The sequence below is a fragment of the Daphnia carinata genome, chromosome 1, assembly GCF_022539665.2.
Source record: "Daphnia carinata strain CSIRO-1 chromosome 1, CSIRO_AGI_Dcar_HiC_V3, whole genome shotgun sequence".
NCBI lineage: Eukaryota > Metazoa > Arthropoda > Branchiopoda > Diplostraca > Daphniidae > Daphnia > Daphnia carinata.
The window spans coordinates 10,956,373-10,983,769 of NC_081331.1; the positions used below are offsets into that span (position 1 = coordinate 10,956,373).

The 27,397-nt window shown below is 44.6% G+C and overlaps 2 protein-coding genes across 4 annotated transcripts; one reads left to right on the forward strand and one right to left on the reverse strand.

Annotated features, from left to right (window-relative positions):
- The first annotated feature begins 3,416 nt into the window (after positions 1-3,416).
- On the forward strand, positions 3,417-8,129 carry LOC130693627 (uncharacterized). The gene is made up of 4 exons (XM_057516814.2): positions 3,417-3,871; positions 4,390-4,534; positions 4,610-4,809; positions 7,160-8,129. Exons 1-4 carry the CDS (start codon positions 3,664-3,666, stop codon positions 7,708-7,710), a joined length of 1,104 nt encoding a protein of 367 aa, XP_057372797.1. The 5' UTR covers positions 3,417-3,663; the 3' UTR covers positions 7,711-8,129.
- Positions 8,130-9,843: 1,714 nt separating this feature from the next.
- LOC130696048 (unconventional myosin-IXb-like) lies at positions 9,844-26,786 on the reverse strand. 3 transcript variants are annotated; one of them, XR_009421932.1, is made up of 22 exons: positions 26,094-26,786; positions 21,769-21,957; positions 21,050-21,363; positions 20,521-20,984; positions 20,126-20,253; positions 18,860-18,954; positions 18,628-18,790; positions 18,216-18,542; positions 17,954-18,129; positions 17,615-17,815; positions 17,124-17,449; positions 16,626-17,050; positions 16,403-16,560; positions 16,105-16,330; positions 15,724-16,037; positions 14,932-15,657; positions 14,492-14,870; positions 14,098-14,422; positions 13,801-14,031; positions 12,247-13,722; positions 11,898-12,003; positions 11,113-11,238 (listed from the first exon to the last, which is right to left on the reverse strand). XR_009421932.1 is itself a non-coding variant. In XM_057519127.2 (21 exons), exons 2-21 carry the CDS (start codon positions 21,796-21,798, stop codon positions 9,885-9,887), a joined length of 7,329 nt encoding a protein of 2,442 aa, XP_057375110.1. In that variant the 5' UTR covers positions 21,799-21,957; positions 26,094-26,786; the 3' UTR covers positions 9,844-9,884. The 3 variants fall into 3 exon arrangements, 2 of the variants coding, with proteins under 2 accessions (XP_057375110.1, XP_059353222.1); XM_057519127.2 differs by lacking the exons at positions 11,113-11,238; positions 11,898-12,003 and adding an exon at positions 9,844-10,729; XM_059497239.1 differs by lacking the exon at positions 11,898-12,003 and having other exon boundaries at positions 10,834-11,238.
- Positions 26,787-27,397: the final 611 nt, after the last annotated feature.

Below are 27,397 nucleotides of genomic sequence, written 5' to 3' on the forward strand. Positions count from 1 at the left end.
GTAGAAAGCTATTTATATAAGTATAAATAAAAGAGTACAACAACAATAAGAAGGAAAAAAAAAGACATCCTTATTATTCCCATTATACCATCATTTCAGATTTCTTTCACGACTTTATACTCTTTTCTCTACATTTTTATCGAGTTTCTAAGGAAATACGGTGTTTAACGACGCCGTGAGTTCGAGGAAAAAGGAACCAAATTGGACGCCAGAGGGCGGATCTATTTGTAATCCTTTGGCAATCAACCGATTCCGCCGCTGAAATAGTTGATGAAAAAACAAACGCCTATTTGTACATACATTGCACCTTTCTTCAAATTTCCTGTTTGTCTTCGTTACAGCACGGCGCCTTTCGCCTATCAAAATCGCATTAAACGAGAAAGCCCAAGGGCAAGAAGGGTACACATATTCAATGTCATCTCTCCGATGTGCGTACGAGTAATCAGACAATCATTGTTCACGCAAAAAAAAAAAACGGAAGAAATTCATTAGACACAGTCGGATGACTCGTTGAAATGCCGCCTTTCTTTTTAGACATATCTACGCAGTGTTCTATTACGTCTATATACACCGCTACCGCAAAAGAAGAATGAAAATTGAGAGGAAGAAACGAATACCATTTCCTTCTATGTGTTTGTTTTTGTTATTTGATTTGACTGGAATTGTTTTGTTGTATTAAAAAAAAAAAAAAAAATGGGGGAAAAAAAAAAAAAAGAAATTCCCGACTGTCAAATTGACGTGCCTTAAGGCACGGGTCGCCCACCAGTCGCACACACACACACGCAACAAAATTCAAATAAAACATTTTTGAAAAAAAAAAAAAAAAATAGACGGACACAAAGTATACAAGAGAGATGCTGCTCATAATATAAGTTAACCAGTAGCGTGTTTACCTTCACATTCTACGGGCCGATTTTTTTTCTTTCTTCTAAACTATTCTTTCATTTCTTTTGCCTATTTTTTGAAAAACAGACAGGAGAAAAAAAAAAAATTGTGCGTCTACAGTTCATAATGTGTCCCCTATTTTTTCTTTGTAGAAGGGACAGCATTATGGTATGCGCAAGGGTATGTAGGTGAGTTGTTACGTTTAAAAAAAAAAAAAAAAAAGAAAAACGGGAGAGAAAACGAAAATAAACGAGCCGGATCGAATCGGAACGCTGGGGCACGCGCGTTGATTGAAATATTATAAAAGAAAGAAAGAAAATCAGGGACTTTGGTTGTTGACTTGGATAACCTCATTTAAAATAGTGCCGCAATAACCGCCTTTCCCACATCCGAACAAACGAAAAACCTTGGTGCTCCAGTGATTTATTCCAATGGAATAGAGTGCTTGTTTTTTGTTTTACTTTTCCTTTTAAAGAGATTCAATTCGCTGTGTTTCGAAATGTTGTAGACAAAGAGTCAAACGCCAAATTCTATTGCGCTTGATAAAGAAACAAACAAAAGAAAAAGATAATGACATCGTCTCACAGTGATTGCGCTTTGTTCTCGGTCCGTCACTGCGCCAGCCATATGTGACAGTGACATTTATCAATCAAACGAATATAAAATATTAAAAAAAACAACAAACTTTATTTTTTTTTTTTTTAGGTGGCCAGTTGACGTCAAATTTCAATCAAATAGACCGCGATTTTTTAAAATCCCGCGTTTGTAATTTGAACTGCCTTTTATGGGTGTGTTACCGCCCGTGAATCCGATACATTTTTCACGACTTGAAATGGCTCAGTGAAACAAAGGCAAACAAACAAAAAAATGAGATGAAAGCTATTCAGAAAAAAAAAGGGCGGCTGTCAAATTTGGATGACAGCGGACGACGTAACACATTGTGTGTACTGAACAACAGGTAGTTTGCCCTTAAAAACAAAAAAAAATTGAACTATGCCCTTATAAGAGCACAAAGAGCTCCATCAAATTCGGGAGGGGTCATTACTTAAAAAGCCAAACGAAAAAGGAAAAATTGAAAATGAGACGGATGTCTTTCCCTCCATTAATTCAACTGAATAAAATTTCTATTAGCACACACGTATAAAACCAGTCAAAAGAGACGACGAATAGCAATCGCATCAAGAGCATTTCTAACGAAGGGTAATACGAACGCACGTCTAATTGTTCTCCGAATTAAAAACAAAACAAGTTTACTCAAATATAAAAAAAGGAGGCAGACTATAAAATAAATATTTAAAAAAATGAGTCGCCGACTTTGATGTGTCTTTCATTTGTCTAGTCGTCTGTTGTCTCCCCATTTATTTATTTATTTTTTAACTCGTATTTATAGCCATTGTAGAAGACGAAAGATACATTTCTTCTTCTTGTCTTTGTTTTAACCCAAAAATCATGCTCCCCCCCCCCCCTTCTCATTTAAAGACACACAAAATACGGTAGGAAAAAAAGAAAATACACATTGAAACAAGAGTCCTAAAAAAAGAACCCCACAAAAAGGAATGAAGCCGAAGGCTTCATTTATTATCGTTAAAAGGGCGAGCGGGACTCGGAAAGAGGAGAGTATAGCTCTCTCTCTTTAAAAAGTCTGCGATATCTTTTTTTTTTTTTTAAATATATTTTTCGCTGTGGCGCCAGTAAAAGGAGCAAAATGCAGCAGCTCCGGAGACAGAAAAGAGTACCAGGTGTAGAAGAAAAGAGGAGTCTGGAGGGGCCCCCAAACACGAACGATAGAGCCACAGACGACAGAGAAAAGAGATAGAGACGGGCAGCAAAAGAAAAGAAAGGGCCAGCCCCCACTAATTACACTCAGGGTCCCCCGGACAAGACAGTCGGCGCCAGTGCTGTAAGTTGTATGTTCTGTACTATACAGCATAGGATAGTAGCAGTACCCCCGGTCTATACACCGCCGCTGAACCACACAGGCAAAAAAAAAACATTTTTTCTTGAGTTCCTGATTGGTCTGGCACTCGTAAAAAAATAAAAAAAAAGGAAATAAAAAAAAAAAAAAAAAAGGCCCCCACAGTTGAGTGGTTGCGTCCGCCCCTCTCTCTCCTTGTGCCCCTTATCGGAGAGAGACAGAGAAAAGAGCCCCCAAGTAAAAAAAAAAAAAAAAAAAAAAAAAAATACTGGCGGCTGGCTCCGACCTGCCGCCGCCGCCGCTCTCTCTCCTTGTATACTGTCTCCGTCTGCCTGTAGCCCGTTTAAAAGCGGCTGCTATTGGACCAATGTTTTTTCGTTCTTTGGCCTGCGTGTGTGTGTATATACATAGTGGATGTGTATATACACGTATTCTTCCTTTCTCCGGGTGTATACTCTCTATTACCCCCTGCTGTCTGTTGTGGCTCATTCTTCTTCTTCTTGTTAGTTTTTCCTCTCCTCCTCTTTAGATCTAAAAAACCACCCCGTTCGAACCCCCCCTCCTCCTCCACCACCCACTAGGCTACAATAGAAATACATCGGTGGAACCCGCACCAGACTTCAGTTGACATCCGTCCTTTGGACTGAACAGACGTTGGTGTTTAGCACTTTTTCTTAAGACATTTTTTTTTCTATCCCTCCCCCGGATCGAGTTCCGTGTGTGTTTGCATTCTTTAACGGATTCGTTTATATACCGTCTTGGATTAAATCATCGCGCAGCTAACAAAAAAAAAAAAGTGTTGTGTGCTTTTGTTTTACGTGCCCTGAAACAAAAACAGAAAGAAAAAAGAAAAAAAAAAAAGAATGTCGGCCGTGTTGTTGTTGTTGATCGTGGCCGCCGTTTGCGATTCAGCCGTTATCGATAGCGACAGTCCGTCGCCGGCCAGACAACGACTCGTTTCATCACAAGCCATCGAATCCGATTATTCATCAGAAATGTACTCGCAAAAGAGGCCGATGGAAACGATCGACGATCTGATGAACGCCCTGGCCCAAGTCACCAAATCCAAAGGTAAATAACAAATTAGAAGATAAAGACACACACAGGTAATCTGCGTGTTAAGACGACGCAGCTACCGTTGGCATTTGTTACGATCCCGACGCTCTATTTCCAGCCATATTTTTTTTTTTATCAGTACGTCGTGTGTTTCGCCCCAGCTATTTGTTATCTTTGCCTGTCCCTAACGTGTGTGTGTCTGTGTGATTGTATATAAGAAAAAGAGAGAGAGAAGTAACACACGGCGGGGTGCGGTGGCGACAATGTGTCGCCCAGATGTCTCTTATTCAACAAGTCAACTATGTACATGTCTCTCTCTCTCTCTCTTTCTCTCTCTTTCTGAGTTTGTGCAATTCGACACTAACGTCAGACTAACGCGCACAGACACACAGTTGGAATAACAGACATCCTCGAGCTCTCGACACCTCCTTTTTCTGTGTGTGTGTGTGTGTGTGTTTTTAAGGGGGAAAATTGTTTTGGGGAAGATAACGCATTAAAATAAAATTCCCTTATTTTTTCCGTTCGTTGTCTAGACGAGCTGAGGTGTCACTGCAATCTGCCCGTCTGCGTCACCACGGGATACATGTGCAAGTCGGCCATGGGAACGTGTTTCTCCGAGATTGTCGACCGCACCGATCTGTCGAGATCACGACACGGCTGCCTCGAACTCTTGAGCAGGTAAAAAAATTTAAATATTTTTCTAATTTTCACGGCAATATTTTAATAGCTCTAATTTAATTCCTTTTTTTTTAGCGATCACCAAGTGTGTCATAGCAGTCAATCTCACAACAATGGCCGTCACGCTGCCGGTCATCGGCATCTTCATCCCCAACGACCTCTAGTCCTTTGCTGCCAGGACGATCTGTGCAATTACGGAGCCCAGCAGGTCCAGCTACGGCTCGATTCAGCCGTCCAGCCCAACCGCAACGATTCTTCCTCATCTTCCTCAACAGGTGAGTTTTTTTTTCATTTTTTTTTTTTCATATGCAATTTAAAAAAAAAAAATAAGAAAGAGAAACGGAAGAAAAACTCGGCAATATTGCGAGTACGCAAACCAATTTTCAAACCGATCGGTTACGCACTTGTCTCCTTTTAGCCGTCGGGCGCGGATGCGGTTACACGGTTTCACGACATCGCTGAACATTTTCTTTAAAGAAAAAAGTTTGAACAAACAAAAACTTGTGCGTCCACACACTAAAAGGCGAACAATAGCGAGAAAAATAGAGGTTGTTTTTGTTGTTGTTGGAAGGTAGGAAGGAGAGAAAGAGAGAGAGAGAGAGAAAAGAGGCCAATTAAAGCCGCCAGGGGGTTTATAGCGCCACGGTTATATGACCAGAATGTTGTGTGTATATAGAAGAAAACAACGACAACAACAGCTTGTAAAGAAAAAAAAAAAATGTTTTTAAGGAGGAGAAATGTGACGTAAAAGAAGCGAGTAAATACAAAAACAAACATTTCATTTTCGCTCGGAGCGCCATCTTTCACAAGGGCGGCGCTTTGTGTTACACGTTTCTTTCTTGTCCGCCATCAAAAAAGCAACGGGCACATTCAACTTCTTTCACATCATCGATGAGTTTGTCTCTTTTAAGAACAACAATGGGGAAAAGGACCATTTCGTTTGGGACGGATGATATCCCCCCCCCCCCCCCTACAATCTCCAATTTAGCCGTAGGCCTCTCTACCTTTTAGTATAAATTCAATATACTAGGGATTTCTTCTTCTTCTTCTTCTTCAGACAATAAAAAGAAGAGGATAAAGGTATTCCAGAGAGAGGATTTTTTTTTTTTTTTTTTTCCAATGGCGTGCTCGCATACCATTTGGGTAAGGAAAAAAGAAAAGCCTATGGAAAGAGATTCTTCTTTGGCTGATTTTTTTTCTTCCTTCCCACTAAAAATCCAAACAGGTCAATTGATGGTCCAAAGACAAAAGAGAAAATCGGTATATATTTTTTTGTGTGTGTGTTCTTCTTCTTGTTCGAACTGGGAGGGTTTGCATTTTTTAGCCTCGGGTTAAAACAAAACAACTGAGAAGGCCGAAGATAAAGTCCCACCACTCTTTAAGAGAAGGAGAGGAAATTTACGAGTCACTGTCGAAACTTGAACCCTCTGGTTAAAAGAAAGAAAGAAACTTGTTAAATACTGAACATGTTTAAGTTTCTTCTTTTTTTTTTATTCCAGATATTGGAAATTGCCTTACGAATCGGGAGAAATTGCGATACATTGAATGATTGAAATCGAACGTTGATTTGAGCAACCAAAAATGGGCTTTAAAAAAAAAAAATAAACTTTTAACTTGAGAAACAACTGGAATGTTGTTTCTCAAACAAACAAGAAATTGAAATAAAAAAAAAACCGCCCGTCGTGTAGGTTTTTAAGGGGGGGAAATGTCGAACACGGTAGGCCGGCGGGATTTCGAATGATTTTCGTTTGTTGATATTCCCTTTTCTTTTTTTCAATGATGAAGACTTCCCCTCTTTAACTGAACCGTATAGAATCTAAAAATAAATACGAATAATCAAACACATCGGGACATAGGAAGGGGGGGGGGGAGTTGATTTGCAATGGAAATGGCGCTCACGGTTATTCTCTTCCAAATCAAAAGACGTTAGTTATTCAGGTCGGGTTACGTGGTCGCCCTCCTCCCCCCCCCTTTCTTCTTCACCAATTCTTTTATTTTTTGTTTCCAATTTTGTTAAAAAAAAAAAAAAACGCCGATGTGACCGATGATAACATAGGTAAAAAAAAAAAAGAAAAAGAGTGGGAGGTTCTCCTGCGTGTGTACAGGTAGAAAGAAAAAAAAAAAAAAAATTCCCTTTTCAGTTTTGCCTGAAGCGCCGGAGCTTCCAATCACACGAGATGGTAGTGTTTCTTCTCCCTTATTTTTTTTTCCACGATGCAACTAAGAAAAAAAAAGAGCTCTTTTTTTTTTTTTTTACCTTTTCCTTCTCTCCTCATATAAAATAATGTACCACAAAAAAAAAAAAAAAACCTTTTTCGTGTTTTTAATACCTTTACCCGAGTTACACCACACCCACTAGGCCTACACTCAGGGAAAACGTCCTTAAAAAAAAAAAAACGAGTCAGTTCAACATTCCTCTTGACTAGCGACCCTCTATCATTAGAGTGGGCGTTCCAAAAGAGCAAACGAGACCAAAAGGTTTTTGCTTTTTATCTGAAAAAGGGAAAAACCTTGTAGAAAAAAAAAAAAGCGTTCGGTTATTCTTTTGTTCTTTTATGTCGGTGTCTTGACTTTAAAAAATAAAAACAAGAAAATTAACGTGTGATTATTTTTTTGTTTTTCTAGGCGTTCAAGAACCCAGAACGGTCGCCATGGAAACCCGATTGTTTGGAGACGGACAAGCTGTTGGAAATGGAGGACACGATCTGTGGCTCAAAGCGGCTACTATCGCAGTGCCTATCGCTGGCGGATGCATCCTCGTCTTGCTCGTCTTGTTGGCCATCCGCATGCTGAGGAGAGACCGTGAAAACAACAACGACGTGCTGATGGGAAACAATTATACGGTTCCTACCAACCGCAACGATTTCCAGATCCGCAGCGTTTGGGGAAAGAGCCGACAGATCCAGCACCAGCCGGCCTACCACCACGTTCCGCAACAACAACAACAACAACAGCGATCCGGACAGTGGAAGGATTGCCAGCTGTCGATGGCTCAACAACAATATCGCCAGCATCAACAACACCAGCACCGCCATCATCCACATCAAGTGGCGCCACTATTGCACGCTCCGCACAACATTGTTTACTTACCGACCGTGCAAAAAATCATTCCGCCCAAGCGGATGTGGAACAAGAGTTGCATTCTGGCCAAAAATCCAGTCCTTCATCATCTTTAAAAAAAAAATTATAAGTCCACCACTAGAGGGCTCTGTCCAAACAAGTCAATATTTTCAAAAAGAAAAAACATTTACGATGATTGATCGATTGATACAACGTTTAAGGAAAAAAAAAAAAGGGCGATCCAAACTATCGCATCATCGAGAGAACATCAATCAAAATAATAAATGTTCCATCAAATTATTTTCCTGTAAATAATAATGATTTTCACGGCCACTTTTTGTGGGGTGCTGGGAAAATGTTAAACAAAAATGTTTTGCTACAGAAATCGGGCGCTATTCAATTCATCAACCATAAAATATGTTTTCCCTCCCACACATACTGTCACGCTGTACATACGAAAAAAAAAAAAACCTATCGTGATTTTTATTGTCTAAACCCAAAAGTCTAGACAATACAAGAAATTAATTATTCATAATTGCTTTTCTTTTTTGTTTCCCATTATTTTATCGTGATTATCTTTTTTTTTTTCCACGTCACACTAGCGGCGGTCAAACAAACACGAAATGGAAAGAAGCAAAAAAAAAAAAACGGATTCCTAATTACTCGTCCAAAGTCTAGACGACGACTCGGATCTCGTGATTACGAAAAAATTCTCGTTAAACTGGCACAGCGTCAGAACAACCGGAATGATCCAGCTCTGATTACGGCGGCTATTCGAGTTTTGAAGAGCGGAGGTTACACTCTTTTAAAGTTTCCGATCGTTAAAATAATTCCGTGCCGCCATTTGCCAATAATAAAAATTTAAAAAAACCGAGGATCGCATTGCCGTTAGGGATTTTAAAAAAAAAATATTTTTTAAAAAAAAAAAAAAAAAAAAAAAAGAAAAAAAAGAAAGAGATTGAATTTTAGATTTAGCCGTGACGCATCCGCTGTAGGACAAAAATACGACGAGATGAGAATGTATAGCAATCGGTTTCCGGTACACGTAAGCGATAATAATAATAGCGCCGAACGAATATATGTAATTTTTTTTTTATATATATAGTCTTTGAATTATTATTGAAAGGCACTCGGTTGTAAAATGATAAATTTGAAATGAACAGATCCAAGAGACATACTGAATCAAAATCATGAAGCAGGGGCGGATAGTAGAGAGGAGAGAGAGAGAGGGGATACACAGAAACGATAGATCTTTCGTGTTCTCCGCGACATAAACGAAGAAAATTATAAACACGGTGGTTTAAATAGGAAAAAAAAAAAAAAACACAATCGAGTTTTGACATGACATTACGTGTGTAAATGAGTTTCAATTTTTTTTTTTTGTTCGTTCAAATTTTAATCTCGTTTTTTTTTTTAAATCCATTTTTTGTTCTCTCTATTTGTTCAGACGACGTGACTGTGGCTAATGTTTATGTCAATATGTGGCAAAAAAAAAAAATAATCTCGGTACAAGATCGATTGAAACCCTTCTCTAGTCCACGCATTCACGTCACACACATTCAATAAGCGCAAAAAGAAAAAAACAAAAAAGCGGCGACGTTTCAATTAGGTAGCGCCGTTTCAAGGAAGACAAAAATTCTCTCCTCCCCGCCATCACGCAACAATACAAAAAAAAAAAAAAAAAAAAGAGGTGAGAGGATTCTTTCTCGACAGGGAGACAACGAGAGATATATAAGGTAGAGAGCAACAGCGGAGTAACATGGCACTGAGCAAAGGCACCCACAAACACAGAAAGAAAATTGAATTATTTCATTTGTATGTATAGTTTCATAGAGACAGGTGAAAAAAAAAGGCTTTTTCCTCTTGAATTGTAATTTTAAAAAAAAATTAATAATAAATAGTTTTTTTAAAAAATGGTAGCGAATAACAGAAATAGGAACGTGACGGTAAACGGGCCCTCCATTTAAAAAAAAAAATTTTTTTTTTTTTTTTGGTTTCATTTCACTCGCTAGAGGAAACCGTAATACGATAAGGTTTTCGCACGATTAAGTAGACAGCGATGTACGAGTATAAGATTTTCAGATGGTACAAAGAGATAGACGTAGAGAGTATTGCACGCTGCATAATAAACGTCGGATGTTTTCTTCTTTTTTGGCCTCGACTTTCCTTTTTTTTTTTTTTTTTCTTTTCTTTTCTTGTAGAAATGGGACGAATAATCACACGAAAATCAAACAGGGAATGAAACGACCCTCACTATTTTTCTATCTTTCCATTCTTTTTCTTTTATTTTTCAAACCATAATGGCGTCATCGTCAAGATCGACTTCCAGCGGTTGGTAACTGGACATGACGCTGCCGTCCGTCTGGTTGTCGACGTCGACACGGGCGCCAGACAGTCGACGACCAAGGTTCTTCTTGATGGCAGCGCCACTTTTACCGTTGGCCAGTAATGGATTGCCGCCGCCGCCGCCATTGAAGAAATCGTGCCGGCGCTGCGGCTGCATCGACTCGACTGTCGGGTCGGCCACGAGCGCCGGGCTCGAAAGCGTCGTCTTCAGACGTTGAAGTGCTTTCAAAGCCGTGATCCTTTTCGGCTGCTGGCCTTGATCGCTTGCGGCCATGCCACCGGTCGACGGTGCATCAACCGCCGGGATGGACAGCGTTTGAACGATTTTCGATCGCTGTAAATTGCTCTTGCGAACGGGCGGCGGCAGAGGCAGCGGCCGGCCGTCTACAATCACCAACGCCGGGCTCGGCTGGTCGGGCACGACGGGCACGACGGTGGTCGTTGAATTCATTGAATGCTGTTGCTGCTGCATCAACCTGGCTTGCTCTTCAATGGCTTTCCGTCCGGCACTCAATCGTTTCTCCCAGTCGGGAGTGAGCGGCTTTGGCGGCATCGGCAACTCTTTTGGGTGTTCGCCGCCAATCGTGATGACGACTTTGTTGGCGTCGAAACGCCGTCTGGCGGCTATGGAAAAAACGGCGCCGTCTTGGTGATTGGCCGTCGGCGCCGCAGGTGGTGGTGCGAGCGATGATTCAGTTGGTGCGGCCGTTTTGATGGTACAAGAGGAGGACGAGTAGGTAGAGGAGGAGGATGAGGTGGACACGGCTAGACAACCGGACACTGGCAAGACTGGACAAACAAACAAGGGTCATCAAACGTTGCGTTATTCCATTTTTGTTTTCCCCTTTTCTTCTACTTTTCTTGTTAAGAATTAAACCAAAAAAAAAAAAAAATTGCCAAAACCATAACGGCGCCTCGTCTATTTAAAACGAGAAAAGAAAAGAAAAAAAGCCTTGCGTGTTCTCCAAAAAGCCCTTCACACACACAAAAAGGGGGAAATTGTCGGATAGTTAGGAGACACATCGGAAGTCATGTGCCAGAAAAAGACAAGAGGAAAAGACGGACAAGAGGAGCTGAATGGCCTTGGGATGGTTAGAAAGAGTATGCAAAAAAAAAAAAAAAAAAGGAAAAGGTGGTGGCTATCTAGTACAAACAAATGCGCCCTCCATCTCAGTCGACTGACAGCTGACGTTGGGCAGCTTTGGAACGGAGCGGTAATGGCGAGACGAAAGGCAGGGACGCGCGTTTCGGGTAAGAGGCGTCGATAAACTCCAAATCGTCCTCCTCCTCCTCATAGTCTGATGACCACATCAAAGTCCAGGACACAACCAAAAGAGCAAAAAGAACCCACCCCGAGAGAGAGAAATAAAAAGAATAAGCCACAAAGCGAAAGATATTTAAACCCGCAAGGCAGAAAAATAAAAACACGTTGTGAACGTTCTTTTCGTGAAAAACAAACAAACAAACAAACCAACAAACAACGTAAATTGTGTTGTTGCAAGGACGGAGAGAGGAAAAAAATAAAAAAATAAAAGGTTGATGAGTCAATATCCGGGAGAGAGCAGAGTGATAGTAATCTGATCAAACGAGAATCAATCCATCGAGCAATCAAAAAAGCGAGAAAAATAAAAAGAAAAACAACCGGCAGGCAAACGCATATAAAGCAAGCAATAACCGACACCACCGTGCTAGTGTTGTTGTTGTTGTTGTTGTTGTTTTTAAAGCACCTCAAAACATCCGGGGTTGGTTATTGGACGCTGACCAACGCTCATTAGTCACGCGCGCAAAAAAAAAAACAACAAAAAAAAAACATGCGCGCTCGTTGGACTCGAGACTAGATACCACTTGAAAAAGAGTAGCAGTTTATCGGCTCATTGCGATGCAAAAACAAAATAGAGGAGCCTTTGAAAACCAACAAAACAAACAAGGATGGGGCCAGCAAATGATGACCATTTACCAATGAACGTCGTGTGTGCGCGCGCGTGTGTGTACGAGACGAAACCACATGTGTCTATTACGCGAGACGAGCGAGGGAAGACTTTTGTGAGTCTACAAGTCAGCAGCTTGATTGCGTGAAGTTGAAGCGCGCAGAAATAAAAAAAAAAAAGAAAAAAAGGGAAGCCAAAAAAGAGAGAGAAAAACAGTGTCAACATAAAACAGCCAGTAAAGAACAACCGTCGAAGCCATCAGACGAAAGAATGAAATCGTTAGAGCGCCATCTTACGTTTTTTTTTTTACCCAGCCGCCTCCCAAACGAAAAACAAAAAAAAGGGCACTATCTACAAATGAAGATGGTTTTGTCCTACCTTTTGGTCGCGAATCGGAACGCGATTGACTGCTGGCCGGTAAATCGTCGACGCTACCACCGATGGGACTGTCCTGATCATCGCCGTCCAAATCGCCGTCGGTCGAGAGCAGATCGTCGTCGCTGGCGGCCCGCGCCAATGAAGGCAAAGTGGCGGCCAGGGCGGCCTTTTCTTCGCGCAACTCTTCCAGATGCTCCTGGATGAGGCGCTCTTCGGTGACTTGGTCGCGCGCAGAGAGAGACGACAGCGAAGACGATGAAGAGGTCGGTGCCGAAACGGTCGGGAAGATGCGCTGGTGCTGATTTTTGGCCACGGCACCCGCACCGTCCGGCGTCGAGGTGTCCGACTGTGGCAACACCCACGTCCCGACGCCAGTGGACGACGGGAACATTTTCGACGATCGCAAAGTGCCGAGACGGGCGGCGTAAGCCAGACAGACGGAATCGAGCGAGTCAATGTCGGCCAGCGTCTCCGTCACCCGGCGGAGTTGCTCCGTCAATATCGTCTCCACGACCGACGTTTGTTTGCTGACGTTGGAGAGCGAGTCCTGGGCTTGCTGCAGCTTGGCCGTCCGCAAAATGCAAGGCGCAAAGACGATGGACAAAGCGTTGGGACTCATCCGGTTGGATTTCTCGTTGAGCGCCACTCGGGTCAAATGGAAAATGAGCCGCTCCAGGAGGTCGAAATGGTGCGGCGGCAGTTCTTGGACGAGGGCCATCAGCGAAGAGATGCGCTCTTTGGCGTCGACGATATCGGCCGCCCTGAGGAAGTCGTCGTAGCGCTCGTAAGTGAGTAAAGGTTGAGGCAACTCGCGCAGAAACGACTTGAGAACGGCCGTCAGGACGTGGATGGGCTGCTCCTGGAGGTCGACGAGGGCGACGGCACCTTCTTTGCTGGCCACCGATTCCTCTTCGAGCAACTTCTTGAGCTGCTGGACGCGAGAAGAGACGCCCGACTTGCGGTACAGTCCCTCCGTGTAGAGTCCGACGAGCTCGATGGTGGAGATGAGCCTCTCGATGATGGGCGGGAGGCGCTGTTGGGAGCCGCTGGCGGCGCCACTAGACGCCACCAATTTGTCCAGGGTGACGCCGAAAAGGCTTCCAGGCGACTCGGTCGATGGGTTGGGCAAGCCCGACATGCTGATGGTTGCCGACATTGATGAAGCTCCGCTGGAACCGGCTCCGGCCGAAGGTGTGGCTGCTGACGCCGTGCACGCCGTGGTGATTCGGGTGTAACATTTCTTGTGACAGGTGAATTTGCAGCTCTGACACACCAGTCCCTTCTCCTTGAGCCACGTGAACGAGGAGCAAACTTCGCAGGCTGTCGGGATGGTAATGACGCTGTTAAGCGTGGTGAATTCATGACCCATGTGTCGAAGCAATCCATCGTCCTGGGCCTTGGCCCGTTTCGTCTCTCTGCCCCGTTGATTCTTGTCGGACGTCGGCTTCTTCCACCGTTCCTTTCTCCTTTTGCCTCCTAAAACATCGCCAATCAATGATGACGTAATGCATTTTTTATTTTGCAGGAATTTCAGATAAAATGTAGAGTATATACCTTTGGCCCTGTTTTCCTTATCGTCCGTCCTCTGTTGAACTACGAATTCATTGAGGTAGCCACGAAACGCGTTAACCACCAGCGTTTTGGGGAATTTCGTGTCGTCACGTGACACCGACTCGACTATTTTGCTGAAATTGGCAATGAGGTCGCGGTAGGTTAACCGAATGGCCGGATTTTCCTCTTCTCCGCCGTGGCAAGAGGCAACTCCGTAAGCCGATATAAGCGAACCTTTAGTCGTTCATAATAATTTTAATTTCAAAAATTCAAAACACGGCCAGCTGTGTTGTCTCATACCTCTTAGTTCCCGCAACGCCGAGAGGAAGACGCGGTCAGCGTCACCTCGCGTGTCATCTACCAAGTTCTGAATTTTGCGGCCAATAAACTCGTCCAGTCTGTGTAACTGTTGGCCGCCGTTAACCACTTCTTGGGTCGAGTCGGTGAATTCACTCGTGCCCGTCAAATTCCATTTGGAATTCTCGTTGCCACTTGAAGGGATGACACCCGTAGAGCTGTCCACCGTTTCACGGCTTCCTTTACGGCCCTTCTGGACAGGATCCGGGTCCGGACTGGTCGGACTTGCCGAAGGACGGGCGCATTCAAGGACTGTCGGTGGTAAAGCCTGAAAGAACAAAAAAAATAAATGAACTCTTATTTTATTCTGTCGAATGTTAGGCTACTGTTTATCTACCTGGGACGACGTTATTCCCTGCTGGACGCATTTGGCGTGGAATACCAAATGGCACGATGTGCACTTGTAGCCGTGGGTGAAAAAGGAGCTCATCGTCTTGGAACAGAGCGAGCAGGCCTCGTTCTTGGCCAGCTTACTCATCCGCGTCAGTTTGTGGACTTGACTCAAACTGGAACGGACGGTGGCCGTCGTCGAGGAGGTAGAAGACGCCACGGAAACGGCCACTGACGCTTGGCTAGAGTCCCTATCTTGACGTCTTGCCAGAGGCGATGCTGTCATTCCGGCAGCTGTTCCCGTTACCCTTTCACGCAGACTGTCTCGACTGCCTCTCCATGAGCCGTCCACGCTGACACTTCGGCCGCCATCTTTGCTGCCTCGCCTGATTTTAAAAGAATAATGTCATGAAAATCCAAATGTTTTCGCACTTTGGTATAACCGACCTTGCTATTGGTAAATGGCTGGTAACGGCGTGACTGTAGGTCCAGCAATGACTTTGGTGCAAGTGACCGTGTGAGTGTCCGTAGCCGTAAATGGACGAAGAGGCCGCTTCTATATCGCGACTGTAACGTCTACATAGCACCGGATTAGGGCACGTGGGCGAATGGGATTCATCGGAAATGCTGTTGGCCCGACTTCGAATGGCCAGCCTCTCTGCGATTATCCTGCGCCGCTCTTCACGCCTCGCTTCGCGTTCCCTCGCATATCTCATGTCGTACTCTAAATCAGAGGCCGAGTTGAGCGTCGACGTCGAGCGCGAGGCCGAGACCAAAGTGCTCTCTGAATCGCTGTCGCGATCCTCGCTGCCGTGGACGGCCATCTGGCGCAGCGAATCGCTCTTGTCCCGTTTGGAGCCGCCGCCCATCAGCGTCTTGAGGTGTTTCTTGGCTTTGTGCAGAGCACTGCTCTTCTCCGTCCGGCCGGTTTCGCCAGAGCCGCGGAGTAGTTCTTCGATGGAACCGATACGTGGCGAATGGCCGACCGATCCGGCCACTCCGGCCACGTTGGCTGCCGCCGTGACGATGGATGGTTTACTTTTTTTCGATTTGAGATCATCTCGCTTTTCGTCCATCGACTGGAGCGGGAAATTCAGCGCACAGGACAATATTCCCGACGCAAGCTCTGCATAAATCAGTTCCGATTCGCTGTCCTCCTGTATGCCGCTACTCCTAGCGAGGAAAACGAGAATTATAATGACGCGAACAGTCAACTTGAATAGTTTATTTAAAACTTACTCTTCCGAGCTGAGCTGTTCGATCAGATCCTTCGTGTCCTTGTCCAGCTCTTCTTGCGACGATCCTTTGGAGAGGAAGGCTTCGTCGGTGCTCTGCGCCGAATGGGCATCTCCCTTTTGTTTCATCTGTTCAAAGCGCCTCCGGGCCAGGTTCCCTCTCGCCCGGCACTGGAAGCTCACCACTGAGCACCGTAGATTCGTGTACCAGTGCCGGACCTGATAGCCTCGCCAGACTTTCTGAATGAAGGTCGCCGCCATGTGACGGACCCGCAAGTTCATCACCTGACGCTGGGCCATTATCATACGAACATACGACTATATTATTTAAAAAAAAAAAGGCGTTTAGTATGAGCCATAAAAAAAAATGGATGTACCACTATACCTGGATACGAACGACAGCTCTGCGGATCGATAGGAAATTACGCCGTTCCAGGCACGTGCGGAACCAGCGCTGGATAGTGACGATGCTGGCCAAAATGGCCTGATGCAATCGGTAGTCGAGTTTGGCTTTCTCCGACTCGCGCAAAAAGATCTTTTGATGGCCGATTTGATAGTGCTCCGAATTCAGATTCATCCGGCGCAGGAAATCGTGAACGTCCGATTGCGAACTGGAATTGAATAAAAGCACGAATTAATTGGATTTAAACCTAAACTAATTTTAAAGGCAAGAGAATAATTACCTCAACAATCCCCGGGGCAAAAGGATTCGGTAATGATGAATGAATTCTTCGAAAGTTAAACGGACGTTGAATCCAGCTTGACGGATGCGAACTGTTTCAAGCATGCCCGTGTAACGAAGCTGACGGAGGACGATTTCCTCGTCGAATTGATTAGGACCCTGTGAATGGCAGAATGTTTATTATCCAACATCTGTGATGAAAGAGAACATTTGTTTTGATGTACCTTGAGTCTGTTGCTTTTAATGCAACGGACAAAGAACGGATTGGCCGTGTTCAGGGCTACCATGAGGCTCTGAAGCGAATGCTGGAACTGCGCACCGACCGTCTGTGCTTTTTTGACGTTCTTGTGAACAACGAGGAGGCTCTCGCCTCGGATCGACTGATGGCTACTGGCCGAAGTAATTGTGACTGTTGTCGAACCCGACGGTGTTACGGTCAGCTTTTCGTGCGAAGACGAAACGCTGGCGATGATGGACGAATTCAAAGACGAACTACTGTGGCCTAACCGGCCGGCTAACGTCTTCACCGTTTCCAAATTGCGCCAATTTTTCGAAGGCCGGCTTCGTGCTTTAGAGACTCTATTTTTGCGTCCACTCTCACCATGTTTCCCTTTGCCCGTCAAGCTATCCGGACCTGACGAATTAATTTCTAATTTTTTTTTTAAGAAAATGAATCGGTTAGTTAACACGTTAATCAATTAAACGGGTACTCGAAAACTCACCACGGTGCCGTTTGCCAGAGTCGAGGAAAGCAAAGTAGGCGCGGATAAAAGCCCTCAAAATGGCCCATCGAAAGACGGCGACTGGATCGCCGCCGACGAGTTCACGGACAAAAGCGTACTGGCTCGATTTGAGAACGGCGACGATGTCGGCCTTCATAAGGTCGAGATTCTTCTCGCGGAATTCGTTCGACTGGTACTTGACCTTGCCGGCGTAGTGTCGAACGATGAAAGCGGCCTCGCGTTTCTGCGGCACTTCGTAGTATTCGTTATCCTTGTTGACTGAATTGAACTTTTGCAGGAGCGTCTCGTTGGTGGCGCCGGGGAAACTGGCATCGCGAGAGGAAAACGGATTGAAAAAAAATTTGAAATACGGGTATCGTAAATCCTCTAACGGCGAGTCAGCGAGGTAAATCAACGAATGGCTTAGCCGTGTCACGAACAGTCACGTACACCCCCCCCCCCTCAAAAAACTTGAATAACAAATCACATACTTGCACTGATCATCCAGTATGCAAAGAAGTCCGTTGGGCTTGGATTCATAAAGCTGTAGGCAGCCCGTGTTGTCAACAAACTGGATATTGACCCAGTGGATGCCTTCGCGTTTGTATTCTTCCTGTTCGTACTTGAAAACGTGCTGGTTAAAGTAGTACTGTAGATGCTCGTTGGCGTAGTTAATGCAAAATTGCTCGAAACTGTAACGGATAAAGACAATAGAAAAAGAATCGGGTCAGCGCGTCCGTGCCTTCTTTTTTTTTTTCCGGGACTATTTCGTTGTTTCGATTGATAAAACATAGTCGGCGTGCTAGTTTTCCTATCTCGATCATCTGTACCTATTCATGTTGCCAAAGTCTTCGAAACCGAAAATGTCCAAGACGCCGATAGAGTAGGCGCGCTGCATTTTGTCCGCGTCTTTCTTGGCCAGCAGGGCGTGGTTCAGCTGCATGACGATCCAGTCAAAGAGCGAGCCGTAAAGGCACTTGGCCATCGCGTCGCGAGCGGCAATCGCCTGGAGTATTTGCGGAAATAGAAACGCGACAATGAACACAAGAAAAAAAAAGATATAAAAAATTTTCTGAATTCCTTTTTTTATACCTCCGGCATGCGGTAGTTGATGACGAGCGTTTCTCCAGAAGCTCTGGCCCGTTTCGAGACGAGCGCTTGGTGGAGAATCTCCTCTTTGACCCGCAACAACTGGGCGATTGTCGTGACGACGGCCGTGTTCTTGACCGTCACCGACTCGTCGTGGTGGTAAGTCGATTTCTTCGGCTGGAACTCGACGTTGCCGATGTGCAAGACGGCCGACAAGACGGCAAAGACTCGACGCTGCGTCTCGCTGCAGAAGCCCACAAACTCCATCGACTGTTTCAGCCGCGACAGCTCGTAGCACTCGTCCGCTTCGTCCAGGTTGTGATAATCGCTCTGTCAGGATATTAAGATAAATATCGATATCGTTTTCAAAAAATGACTTGATTCAACATCATTAAAACATTCCAACCGGCCATACCTGATTTAAGTATCTATAAGCTTCGGGTGGTAATAGATGGAGAGCTTGTTTTTCCTGCGGCGAGGAGCCGACAAGTAAGTGGTAAAAGACGTGGTAATTTCGCTCGTTCTTGGCCTGGAAGCAGATTCGCGTCTTTTCCAGCAAATACTTTTGCACCAGAGCTCTGTCAAAGACACAATGAATTAGAAGAAAAGCAAACATTTTTTTCGTCATTTACGTTTTGATTAATTACCCGTGAACTTGTCCATTCTCGCGATAGTTGACTTGGATGAACTTGCCGAAGCGGCTAGAGTTGTTGTTGTGCGACGTCTTGGCGTTGCCAAAAGCCTAAAAACAGCAGTAAACGGACGCCGATGAACACAAACACACACACAAAAAAAAAAAAAAAAAAGAAACAAAAATAGACATTAGAAACAGCGTACTACTACACATGAGGAGTATGTAAAAACAAAAGAAACGTTCCACAGAGAGGTTAACGGAAAAAAAAAAACAAAAAGAGAGTGAAGATGGCGCCGCTTGAGCGTTTATGGACGGCTGGTGAGATAGAAACAAAAGAAAAGTGAGAGCCAAGAAAGAAAAATAAAATAGAAAGAGACAGGGTGAGACTGTAAAAGTCGATCGCGTCGCACGCGGTCTAATTTGAGCCGAGAGTCGGACAGAGTCCATTTGGTCGTGACTGAACGATCGACAGATTCCTTTCCCCCGTTCGAAGAAGAGAAACCCGCCCCTCGATCACCCAAGCTTGGACGCAAAAGCGCGCGCACACACACACTTTGGATCTAATCCAAAATGGATGAAACATCGGAGGCATGAGATAAATAAAAATAAAAAAATTTTGTAAAAATAAACGAAGAAGACGAGATATAAAATAGAGGTTCTCGCCCCAATGACCGATGTCACAGTTCGGTTGAATAAGAGTCGCAGAATTCTTGTCAAGAATTGTGTCAGGTTCCAGTTCGCTATGCATTTGTAGGCCAACTCGTGATCGTTGCCATCCAATCACATTCAGTCGCATATTTTAATTCTTTTTTCATCAAACAAAAATCAAAGACAATGACAACAGGAAAAGCCATTCTTTCATTTTTGTTTTTGATACTCATCGGGTTGTTCGAAAAACCAGGTCATAACGTCAGGGCATTCATCTGAAATTCCAAACATGGACGTATGTAGATTTTGGGAGTGAAGTTTGAGAAGAACGTTTGTTCAAGTCGCTCAGTCCGATCGTTGAGACACGAGCAAGGTGTAAGAATTCATGCCAAAGTGCTTCTAGTGCTACTGGAACACCCCCCGTTGGAGAGAGCCTTTTGTTGCTTATTTTTTCTACGCACAAAATATTCGAGACCCCATGCCGGAGCATTTTCTCGAACTGTTCCAGTCAGAAATAGCTAACTAATTGGCGTTTGATGATTAAAACGATTTTTTTCGAGCCCAATAAACAGGACGACATATTTGCCTAAGGAAAAACAAAAATAAAATGAAAAATGATGGGACTACTTACTTCAAGGACGGGCCCGGCGCTGAGTATGGTCTGTTCGACGCCGCAACCTTGGCTTCCCTTTTGCGATAACGCCGTCAAGTGGTGGAGCAGGAAGTTGGTCGACTCGGTCTTGCCCGAACCGGATTCACCTATCGCGTTTTTGTACAACAACAAAACACAACAGTAAAAATCAAGTATTTAACAATATCCTGAAAAATCCAAAAACAATTGAAAAAGGATAAGGATCCATTAAAACATCCTTTTTGCTTTTTAAATAATACAGCTACTTGTTTTCTCAATTGTGTCGAGTCACGAGAAGCGTCAACAACAACAACAAAGGGCCAAAACAAAAGCAGACGCTTTCTACGAATGGTGATTTGCCTAATCGGAAGAGATGAAAAGCGAGGAATCATTACCGCTGATGACGATGCATTGGGGTTTTCGGTCGCGCATCATGGCGTTGTAGGCGGCGTCGGCGACGGCGAAGATGTGGGGCGGCAGCTCGCCGAGCCGACGGTTTTGGTAGAGTTTCACATATTTCGGGTTGTAAATGGGATAAAACTTGAAGGGGTTGACGGCGATGAGGATGGAGCCGACGTACGTGTAAATGTGGCCGGCCTGGAAACGGGCCCGCAGGTTGTCCATGAGCGTCTCCTCGTTGAGGTCGGGCAACTGGCACAGGTCGGGGTATTCACGGTCGCGCGGCTGGTAGAGGAATCGGTAAAAGTAGTCTCTGATCAACTGCGGGTCGGCGTTGAGCGTCTCGGACCAAATGGCGTCGCTGAGTTTCTCGCGCAGGTAAAAACGATATTCAGACTGTTGCGATTCATCCGCATCGGCTCCGCCATCGGCTCTTTCGATTGGACGGTTTTCACTCGTCCTAAATTCATTTCCCAATTTGCAATAAAATTTTTTTTTTTATTGTCTATTGATTAATGTTTGTACCTGGAAACGGAGCGCTGGAGAAGCTTTCGGTGGGCAGCCAAAGCGGCCAGAGCGGAGGCAGTCTCTTGGGCGGGCGACGAGACTTTCGGCCAGAGGAGCATAAGGGCGACGGGCAGTTCGTGGGGCGCCAGCCTCCTCTCCTTGCACTCCTGGCCGACGGCATTTCCCACGACTTCGGCCAGCTCATAAGACTCGACGGGCAGAGGTAGCTGCAGCTTGTCGACGATGCAGCAGACCATCTCGTCGGCCGTCGTGCCCTTGAGGGCTTCGATCGACAGCGCCTCGAACTCGGGCGACAACGCGCCCACAAACACCTGCGTCCAAAAACAAAAACAAAATAAATAAACCCTAACAGTGGTGGCGGTCAATCACACATTCACGTTTCCGTTTTGGGTTATCCACGCGTGAGTGTGTTCCAGCTGTTGCACGCAAGAAATAAAGAGGGGGGGGGCCTCATCAGTCATGGCAACGGCCGCCAATGACCGACAACGGAGTTAGGCAGAAAAAAGAAACAACAAAAAAGAGCGGGCAAGATGTCAAGAACATGACAACGAGTGAACGTAACATTTCCTCGACACGCATCATCATCGGATGAGACGGTAGGGCAAAAAAAACAAAAAAAACTGCCAATTTTCTTTTTGTGATTCTCGATATTTTTTCGCTGTTACACGACCACACTGAATCTAACGAAGAAGAGCCTAAAACGATCGATAAAATACCTGTACAATGTAGCGCGATTCTGGTTCCATGATGATGATGATGATGGCGGCGGTGGTGACGTAACTTCATCACGCGCCCACAGATTCCAGCCGCATAAATCCAGCTCTCTCAGTTCGGTTTAACCGATTAAAAGACGATCCGGCGACTAGAGTCCGGTTCGTTCCAAACGTAGCGTCACTATCGAAAACCTACGGGAATAAAATAAAAATGATTCTTTCAAAACAATTTAGATAGAGATGTTTGAACTGACATTGGCAATCATTCGACAAAGCTTCAAGGGCAAAATAATGAACGGCAAATACAAGAATCAATACCGTTCCAGAAATCTTATTTCCTTATTTAAAAAAAAAGAAGAAGTTTAACGGTTTCTTTCAACTCCATCCTGTCAAGCGGAACGAGAAACAATTTCGAAACCAATTTTTTTTTTCCAGATTTTTTTTTTTTTTTTTTTTTAAATTATCATTTGAAATATCCGGTCAGCAGCCATCTGTCACCGGCTGGTCATAACAAGGCGTGAACGAGTCCGATAAGATTCAATGGACGTCCTGCCCAGTTGCGTCCAGTTGTATAACTGTTTGTGTTCGCGTGTGTTCTTCCTTTGTCTTTCACACATACACATGATCGGGAAGAGAGAACAAAAAAAAAAAAAATGGACGTTTCGATTGGTTTGTTTTTATTTTTTCACGAAATCTTTTTCTTTTGTTGTAGTTGTTCTTCTTCCGGCCCTGACGAATGTTGGCTTAGACCTCTCTTTCTCGTATCCGTCAGCCAAAAAGATGAAAATTTTTTTCCGACGCAATCCGGAATGCAGTGCGATTCTGTACACGCTACCACCGCCATGAAAGAGGAGAGAGAGAGAGAGCCACCACGTTGGCGAATTACATGTTGGCCAAAATGCAAAAGTGATCCATCAAAGAGTTGGTTGCACAACGTGTCAGCTCTTTTCCACGACATTATCCGGGATAAGGATTGGTGTGTTACATCTCCTCCCTGTTCTATTGGACACTCGAGACCAGAAGACGAGAAAACCACTTACGTGAAACCGGGGCAGACGGGATGTTGTTTTGACCAAGACCTATTTAATGCACGGCATCACGGTCGATCCCGAGTCTGTGACTTTGAGTTGAAACATCCAATTGTCTTTTGATATTCCTCGTCCCTCGTCGCAGGCACAAAGAGGACACAAGAGGAGGTCGATACTATTCCGGCAATGTGGCTTATTTTTAGCCCGCTTTATCTTTTCTGCCTCTCGACTCGTCGAATGGGAACGTCGTAGTGGTGGTAGTAGTACGTGTTGTTTAGCCCACCACCGACGATACAATACACACACCGGAGAAAATGCGTACTCCCCCCCTCCCCCACAAAAAAATTCAACTCAATTCCACAATCACTTCTTACGTTAGACCGCACGAAAAGTGTACATCCCGTAACGATAGAAACGATTCACAAAGATAGCGCATTATGTTTGTAACTCCCCCCACCCCGCACACGCCAGTCTTCAGATTCTTTCCCAATCGACCTGCTGCCATCAACTATTGCAGTACGCCACACGGCTGCGTCCGGCCCAGAGGCTCGTCCCGCACTAAGAAATTCTTCGGGATCGGCTGGCAATCGGCCCTATACCGGCCAAAAGGGGAGGATGAGGCGAGTGACGAAGACGGACGCCAAGTCCAGTCATGCGCGTCATGGGAGAGAGATCCTTTCCGAACGTAAGCGCCTGTCGAGCGAGAAGAGCAGAACCGCACACGTACACACAAGAGTCTGACAGTGGCTACACTAGAAAAATCAGGCGCTCCACTAGAGGCGCCGTAATAACAACAACAACAAAACAAAAAAGAAACGACTCGTAACGTACAGTAGCTGCGCACACAACCAATTAACTGTGCTAATGTCTTCGAAGACAACGTCGTGCTGGTGGGGCTGGGCCGGAGGTTGACTGACAAAACATCTCTATCGTAGAACAATACACATCGAGAGTGATGTCTAGTGTGCTAGCCGGGACCACCCGGTACGAAACACAGACACAAAACACGTTGTTGTCATCGCTTAAAATCCATCCCCCCCCCTTCCATACGATAAGTTGTACGCAAGACGCCCAACAACGACGTAAGACGACGATCCTATCTCTCTCTCTCTCTTTTTTTTTTCTTCATTTCACGCTCGGCCGAGTGTGGCAATTGACTTTTGCCATTTCTTGTTTGTTTCTATTTTTCTCGAAAAAAACTCAGGATTGAATTTAGTAGTCAAACAAGAGCACGATGTTAAAACTCCATGCCAATGTACAATTGGATGAAAGGAGAATGAAGAATGCTTCACTTGAACGTCTTGGCGGTTGAGGGCAACCGGCTCCTTGCTTTCTCTCTCCGCACACCGAAATGTAGTCCCGTTGGCACGAGACCAGACGCGTGCCAATTAAAAGATCCTTCGTCTCTTTCACTGTTCTTGCTCCCGCAACTGTTGTAGGTTATGATAGTCGCAACATGAGCGGGACAGCGTCACATCTCGTCAGCGTCAAATTCAACCGACAGCCACAAAAAGCGGGAAAGAGAGAAAAAAAAAAAAGGCAAAAATCTAACCAACCAATCCGTGGAGGTAGAACGAAACACACTGTTCGGTCACGCTCAAACGACCAAACGGCAAACTAGTCAGGTGTTTCAAATGGCGTTGTTTCCTTTTTCCTATCGATATTCTTTCGCATTAAAAAAAAAAAAAAATATCAACATTACAGATGATATTGCAATCATTGAGCGAACGCTGTTTCGGTATTAATGAAAACATGCAAAAATTCGATTTAAACGAAGCAAATGCTTTGGCCGAAGACCAAAGAAACAATGCACGCTCTCTTCTTTGGCTTCGGCGTTTGACGTAGTGTAGCTCGTTTGTTAAGACGCAGAAAGAAGGAATGTAGTTTAAAATAAAAAAGAACCCAAAAAATCGGAGACAGAAGAAAAAAGGAACGCAAAAACCGCGTCCCAAACGCCAGGTGTTGGCTGACAAAACTCTTTTGGAGCCGTCGAGAGCGAGGTGACCATGATTTTCGTCGACAGCGCAACAGTTGGCCAAGAATGAGGGAGAGAGTCTGTCCGGCTGGACCGTTTTCTTCCTTGCGCTTGGTTGCATCTTCCCACATCTCCCTCCCCCATGCGCTTTCCACATAGAGATATGGCGGTAGAAGCAGCAGTCACAACTATGCACCCACAACGCACACTAACGGTTTAAGATCCAAATGAGGACTTCCTCCATTTCATCGCAGAGACAAAAAGGCTATACTGAAGTGAAGCCGGAAAACCATTCAACACATTACACATCAAGCTGGAACGGAATAAGAAAACCGGCCGGCTGGAACGCCCCCACACACACACACACACTTCACTCATCTACATGCCTACGCGATGAAACGTTGCGTTCGTTTCTCTTGCGAAACGCAACAGCTTCTAAGGAGTTTGTTATTATTTACCTGTTTGGAACGGCTGTTTTTCCTCTGCTGCTATTTTACTGCAGAGGGTCTCAAGGAGAGAAAAAGAAAAGAGAAGCAGCTTGCAGCCTCTTTAAAGCTCTAAGCTACTAGCTTATACTCGTACGTACAAGATGTTTTGCCTGGCTCCAGCCAATGCTTACGTCTCAAGGCCAACAACAATAAACTCACCACTTCTCTCTCTCTCTCTTTCTCTCCTATCACATCTTTTTCTTATATAATCCTGTCGGCGGGCAAGGGCCGAAAGAATTGTGCGTGCAACAAGCCTGAGCGATTCAACAGCCGATCAAAAAACGTTTGCATATGCAACTACCATTTCTACTTGTCTTCAAGTATTCTTCCGACACGCGTTCGTGCTCATCCGGGGCGAACGGATCATTACACCTGCCCTAAGACAGCATGCGGCTGCTGCCAGCAAGCCTCAGCATAATATGTGTGTTAGAAAACTTGCATGGGTTTTTGTTAGTATAAAAATGCCTTTATCTCGACGTTATGGACATGGTAGACTAGAAGAAGGTGAGTTGCAGCCATATGGGTGGACCGATGAGTGAGAGAGAGCCATTGCCATTTCAAGACACTTGGGCAGCCAAGCGAGCCCACCGGTTTCCCAGATCATTGAAAAATGTCAACAAGAGAGGAAAAACCATGCACAAACTAGAAGCATGAGGATGGTAGTAGCCTTCCCAGCCATTCACTATTTTTTGGCTAGACAGTGTCAGTATGCGAGTAAATAAAGCCAAACCAGAAGTCAGCACGAGCTCACTAATGTAGTTACGTAAGCTTCTAGGAACCTATTACTAAATGAGCAAGAAGTTTCAAAATGTGATACTTGACAAGAGAATGACATACCAACTTGGAATGACAATGGACTGTCATAGCTGGAGTATCCTTGCTGTCTGTTGATAGGTTTTGGCCATGGACGAAGTCAGCTAATTCAGTCTCACAATGAGCCAGGCTTGGTGGCTGATGATGTTCGCAGCAGAAACAATGGGTTGCTGTGCACAAAGCAACACCAGTTGGTTTATTCCCCTTTCCTTTTCCAATTTTTTTGCAGTTCCAACCTGTTGGTGATGTGGCCCATGTGCGTTCTAACCCCACACACTTCCAACACCCAAACGTCCCGAGACCTCCATTAAAACATCATCGGCCTCGTTGATCCGGTAAAAAAAACAAACAAGCAAAAATCAACGTTTTCGAAAAAAAAATAATAAAGGAGGAGTTGTTCACTGCACACCAGGCACCCGCATATACACTCAGATATATATATACACACACACACATACACACACACAAACGTCAATGTTAGGAGAGCGTTTGTGACGTGTGTTCCCTCGACTCTGTTCTGTTTCGGGTTTGGTATCTGTTCGGGAGTGACTGTTCCGAGTGTTTCCCTCCCTCTTCTGTAGGCAGGGTTTCCTTTTTTTCCTTTTTTTTTTTTTTTTTACAACGTTGCCATCCTTTTCTAAACACGATTCGACGTGCACTGACGTCTGAAATCAGACGAACTGACGGTTGCAGTTGGCCTAAAACGAAGAATTATTATTATCTTTTTTTATTGTCAGTTTGAGTTGGTGTATTATATACTAAAGTCAAATATTTTCGTACTGTGTAACCTCCTAACGACTTGACAAATTCTTCGCATCATATTTTGGATAGTTTTAGTGTTATTGATGCCTTTTAATAGCCGACGTTTGCACTGGTGACAACTGATTTATCGGAACCCCCAACTGTATAAGTCGTTAGCATTTATGTTGTGGTTCATTTCGTTTCATCGGGTCCTTTCCATGTTTTCAACAGCTCGTTTTCTTACTTTTTTTTAAATTTTCCTTACAACTTGCGAGTTGGGAAGAGAAAAACACAAACAAATACGAAAACCAGGTTGTCGGGCGCCCAATGCTGATACTGGTTTCATTCATTGAAGTTCAGTAAAGGCGGGAAAAATCCTTGAAAAGAATCAAGTTGGACTGCTGATAACTGCTTTAAATTACGTTACCACGACATAAAAGAAGCCCTTCCCGAAAGAAAAGAAAACCATATGCAAATCTCTGCAACGAACCTCACCATACGTGCGTCAGTGGTAAAACCACATACCGATAGGTACCCGGAGGTCAACATTACAAACGTCATGTCGAACAAGAACCAATCCAGGATCT

Bases quoted from the DNA above. Each gene is read 5' to 3' on its own strand.
- LOC130693627 (XM_057516814.2), top strand. From the start codon at position 3,664: ATGTCGGCCGTGTTGTTGTTGTTGATCGTGGCCGCCGTTTGCGATTCA. The intron at 3,872-4,389 runs GTAAATAACAAA...TTCGTTGTCTAG, and splicing joins CCAAGTCACCAAATCCAAAG to ACGAGCTGAGGTGTCACTGC. The intron at 4,810-7,159 runs GTGAGTTTTTTT...TTGTTTTTCTAG, and splicing joins TTCCTCATCTTCCTCAACAG to GCGTTCAAGAACCCAGAACG.
- LOC130696048 (XM_057519127.2), bottom strand. From the start codon at position 21,798: ATGGAACCAGAATCGCGCTACATTGTACAG. The intron at 18,543-18,627 runs GTATGGCCGGTT...ATATCCTGACAG, and splicing joins CTTATAGATACTTAAATCAG to AGCGATTATCACAACCTGGA. The intron at 10,730-12,246 runs GTAGGACAAAAC...TTGTTTGTCCAG, and splicing joins TTCCGATTCGCGACCAAAAG to TCTTGCCAGTGTCCGGTTGT.